The sequence below is a fragment of the Macadamia integrifolia genome, chromosome 3, assembly GCF_013358625.1.
Source record: "Macadamia integrifolia cultivar HAES 741 chromosome 3, SCU_Mint_v3, whole genome shotgun sequence".
In the NCBI taxonomy this organism is placed as follows: Eukaryota; Viridiplantae; Streptophyta; class Magnoliopsida; order Proteales; family Proteaceae; genus Macadamia; species Macadamia integrifolia.
In genome coordinates, this window is record NC_056559.1 from 35,609,103 (window position 1) to 35,613,966 (window position 4,864).

The 4,864-nt window shown below is 37.4% G+C and overlaps 1 protein-coding gene across 1 annotated transcript in view; it reads left to right on the forward strand.

Annotated features, from left to right (window-relative positions):
- The first annotated feature begins 1,166 nt into the window (after positions 1-1,166).
- LOC122074426 (MDIS1-interacting receptor like kinase 2-like) overlaps positions 1,167-4,864 on the forward strand; it is a 15,087-nt gene continuing 11,389 nt past the window's right edge. Inside the window, 3 exon segments of the mRNA XM_042639242.1 lie at positions 1,167-3,126; positions 3,129-3,503; positions 4,106-4,486. Of these exon segments, the coding sequence (XP_042495176.1) occupies positions 1,167-3,126; positions 3,129-3,503; positions 4,106-4,486 (2,716 nt within the window).

Below are 4,864 nucleotides of genomic sequence, written 5' to 3' on the forward strand. Positions count from 1 at the left end.
TCTTCGCAATGATGACTAAATAAACTTCCCCTCTACTTCAGTGGATTTTTAATAAAAAATAAAAATAATAATGATAATGATAAATAAATAAAATTATGGATTCCGACACTAATTTTTTTTTACTTATGTGTCGGATCGTAATTCAAGCCACCCTCTAGAGAGAGAGAGAGAGAGAGAGTTATGAAATAAGTTTGTACTTGGGCGTTGGAGAATAAGGCCGTGAAAAAGCAGAGGGTTTGGAGTTGAATGTAGGAGTCTTTGAAGATATTGCCGTGAAAAGCACGCGAACGTCTTCATCTCTGCTGGGTAATGGGCTGGTAAGGGGCCTTTGACCTTAGCATCTTAGGATCGAGCTTCTCTTGGGTAGTTCATATTCAACGGAGACACCCGGACACACATCCCAGTATATGGGTGTATATCCCAAAAACTCTCAGCCGTCAAATGTGTACCACATGCCGTGCTGCGCCACAAAAGAGTCCCACGCAGAATCCAATGGGATTTGGACTTTGGCGTTGGAGTGTTGAAAAAAACAAACTCGTTCATCTCTCCCTAGCACTAATCGAATGCCACACACTGCATAGGACCTAACCACGCACAAACATCGTCATCTCTGACTATCTCAGTCATTTTAGTTATTGCGTGAAAGAGACGAATGCTAAAATAATCTGAAACTATTCATTTTTCCGATGAATTGCTTCGATATCCTCTTCAAATTCCTTCAGAAGAATTCCTTGCCCATCTTCCAAGAATTTTATTATAAATATCCCTAACCCCTTCTTCGTTTCCTTGCACCAACCAACGTATAAACCCCAAAGCATTACCTGCTCTTCTCCCGTTGCCTTCATCATGAGAACCCTTCTCTTCTCCCACTCACTCCTTGCTTTCTTCTTACTTCTCTTGTTGCTCCCTATTTCACCTTTTCCCACTTCTACTACAACTACTGCATATTCCTTTACTTCTACCATCACTGCTACTGAACAAGCAGAGGCTCTGTTGAAGTGGAAAGCCACCTTCCTCCTCCACAACCAAACCACCCAATCTGATCTTATTCTTCCATCTTGGACTCTCACCAATTCTTCTTTTCCCATTCCCATCCAGCTTGCGTTAATTGGGTTGGTGTTGTTTGCAATCAGCTCGGTAGTGTCTCCCAAATAGAACTATGGAATATGAGTTTGCAAGGTACACTCGAGAGCTTCAACTTCACATGTTTCCCCGACCTTGTTGATCTTCGACTCACCAACTTTACTCTCTCAGGTACAATTCCAATTCAGATAAGTAAACTTTCCAAGCTTAGATCCCTAGATCTGTTTTTCAATCTACTCTTGGGTGAAATTCCATTTGAGATCACTATGCTAACAAGTCTTCAATTCTTGTATCTTGGTGATAATCAACTCAGTGGCTCCATACCATTGGGTATAGGAAAAATAAATCATCTTATAGAACTAGATTTGAGTTACAACAATCTTAGTGGCTCAATCCCTACATCTTTGGGTGATTTGTACAATCTTACTTGGTTATCAATCTCTGTTAATGTACTTTCTGGTTCTATTCCTGTAGAAATAGGAGCAATGAAAAACCTGGCGGAGTTGTATATGTACAATAATTCTCTAACAGGATCCATACCCTCCACGTTTGGGAACTTAACCAAGCTGACCATGTTATATATGTATGAGAATAGTCTTTCTGGTCATATTCCTTTGGAAATAGGAAACTTGGCATCCCTTGTAGATTTAGAGCTGTCTACAAATTTCCTAACAGGATCCATCCCATCAACATTTGGGAACTTAACCAAGCTAACCAGCTTATATCTGGATAACAACAATTTCTCTGGCAATTTACCGCAAAAATTATGCGTTGGTGGATCCCTTTCTTTTTTCACTGCATTTAACAATAGTCTCATAGGTCCAATCTTGAAAGCCTTGAGAAATTGCACAAGCTTATTTAGAGTCCGACTGGAAAACAATCAGTTGGAGGGAAATATGTCAGAAGCATTTGGCTTGTATCCATATTTGGATTACATAGATATGAGCAATAACAAATTCTATGGTGAGATTTCATCAAATTGGGGAAAGTGCCCAAATCTTACAAGCCTACGGTTGTCAAGAAATGAGATTACTGGTAGGATACCTCCAGAGCTTGTAGGGAAGTCCTCTCAACTACGCAGACTTGATGTTTCTTCCAACCATTTAATTGGAGAGATTCCAAAGGAATTAGGTCAGATGAAATCTTTGTTTAGCCTGAATTTGAGCCATAACAAGCTTTCAGCTAGGTTTCCATTGGAAATTGGAAAGTTGTCTAACTTAGAAGATCTTGACTTGTCAGCCAACAATCTAAGTGGACTTATTCCAGAGCAACTAGGGGATTGCTCCAAAATGATTTACCTAGACTTGGGTAGGAACAGATTTAATGGAAGCATTCCAAACCTAATTGGTGACTTGATTTCACTACAACTTCTATTGGATCTTATTCATAATCAATTTTTTGGAGAGATACCATCAGAGATTGGGAAATTGCATAGTCTAGAAATGTTGAATCTTTCACATAATATGCTCTCTGGCACCATTCCCTCATCTCTGGAAGAAATGTTGAGTTTGACATCCATTGATGTATCATACAATGAATTGGAAGGTCTGGTTCCCCAAATTAAAGCCTTCGAAGATACTCCCAGAGAAGCTTTCACAAACAATAAAGCATTGTGTGGTAATGCTACAAAAGGTTTGCCCTCTTGCAATTCTACAATGATAGAAAAGAGGAATACTGGAAAGAAGCACATGTTCATCATTTATATCTTACTTCCTATTTTGAGTGTAATGCTTCTACTATCCATAGTTATAGGGATTGCTTGGGTTTTCCAAAGAAAGGCAAAGAACAGGATAGAAATTGGACAAACGGAATGTATTGATCAAAGAGATCTATTCACAATATGTAACTATGATGGTAGAATTGTGCATGAAAATATCATTGAAGCCACAGAAAACTTTGATGACAAGCATTGTATCGGGAAGGGAGGATATGGAAGTGTTTACAAGGCAACTTTATCAACTGGTCAAGTGGTAGCAGTGAAGAAGATTCATCCATTACAAGAAGATGATGCTGACATGGTCAACAAAAAACATTTGACAAATGAGTTCGTGCATTAATTGAAATACGACACCGAAACATTGTGAAATTTTATGGGTTTTGTTTACATGCGCGACACTCATTTTTGGTTTATGAGTATTTGGAGAGGGGAAGTTTGGCGAATATCCTAAGAGATGTGGAAAGGGCAATAGAGTTGGACTGGATCAAGAGAATAAGTGTAATTAAAGGTGTGGCCAACGCACTATCTTACATGCACCATGATTGCTCACCACCAATAATTCATAGAGATATATCAGGTAGCAACATTTTGATGGATTTAAATTATGAAGCTTTTGTGTCAGACTTTGGCCTTGCAAGGCTTTTAATGCCCGATTCAAGTAATTGGACTGCTCTTGCCGGCACTTGTGGCTATCTTGCTCCAGGTAATATATTTCTTTCTTCTACCTAACACACAAAATCCTATATTTCTCAATAATGCCAACTTAATTAATAGTATTCCAGCTGGATTGTGTGGTTTCTTTATTAAAGTTTTCATATTGGATCAATTTTGGAAGATAGGATTTCGTTTTTTGTACAGATGTTATTATAGAGAAATTTTAGCATTTATGTATTGTAATACAAATTTTTTAAGAAACATTTTAACATTGATTTATGGGGAGGTGATTTTGTACAACCGTTTTCGAAAACCCAAAGCTTTGTACATAGGGGGTTGGCATGGGTTTTGTTATTTTAAAGGGCTTTTATTCTCAATGAAGGGTTTCACGTAGGACCGTGCACTATGCATGGTTGTACATGAAACCTATCATCTTGATTATTATGATACAGTTTTTTTCAAAAATTTGAGTGCCATAATGATATAAGATATCTCATAATTTCTATAGCTTTGTTTCAAAAGATTCACCAATGTATTACGAGTGTAACAAATGTATGTGACTTTAGTTCAATCGTTTATTTCAAGTCATCAACAATTAATGTAGCCTCTAGAAATATATTTACAAGTTTGACTAATTTCTTTTTTTCACAGAATTTGCTTATACAATGAAGGTGATGGAAAAGTGTGATGTGTATCGCTTTGGTGTGTTAACAATAGAAACATTAATGGGAAGGCACCCTGGTGAGCTTCTTTCATCTTTATCACAATCATCATTTTCATCGTCGGCATCATCATTAGCTTTGCAGACCATGATGTTTAAAGATGTTTTAGACCAACGACTCCCTCCTCCCACAGCTGACGTTAATGGAGTAGTTGTTTCTATTGTGCAAATGGCATTTACTTGCTTGAACGTTAATCCTCAATCTCGGCCAACCATGAAACATGTGTCCCAAGAGTTATCATCTCACAAGACAATTTCTATTGAGTCATTTCACACAGTTACATTAGGAGAATTCTTGCATGGAGGAAGAGGTTTGTCTTGATAAAGAAATCCAATCTTCTTCTTTTTCAGATATAATGCAATTATGTTTCAACCAATCTTCTTCTTTTTCTTTCTTTTTTCTTTGTAATTTTACATATAATGAAAAATGAAAATAAACTGGCAATCTCTTTCCAGTGAGTCTTCTATGTCCATGTTTTTTCATTTTTTTTTTTTTCCTCTCTTCACATAATATTTATTCATATTGTTGAAATCTTTCTGTTTCTCCATTCGGTAATGGACTATGGGAGTTGCTAATTGCCATCGGTCTCTAGACAATCTTGTAGGAAAGGTCCAAACTCAGCCTGGTTTTGGGGCCTCAAGGCCTAGAATTAATTAATGCCTCCAGACTCTTCTCTTATCACTCCCTT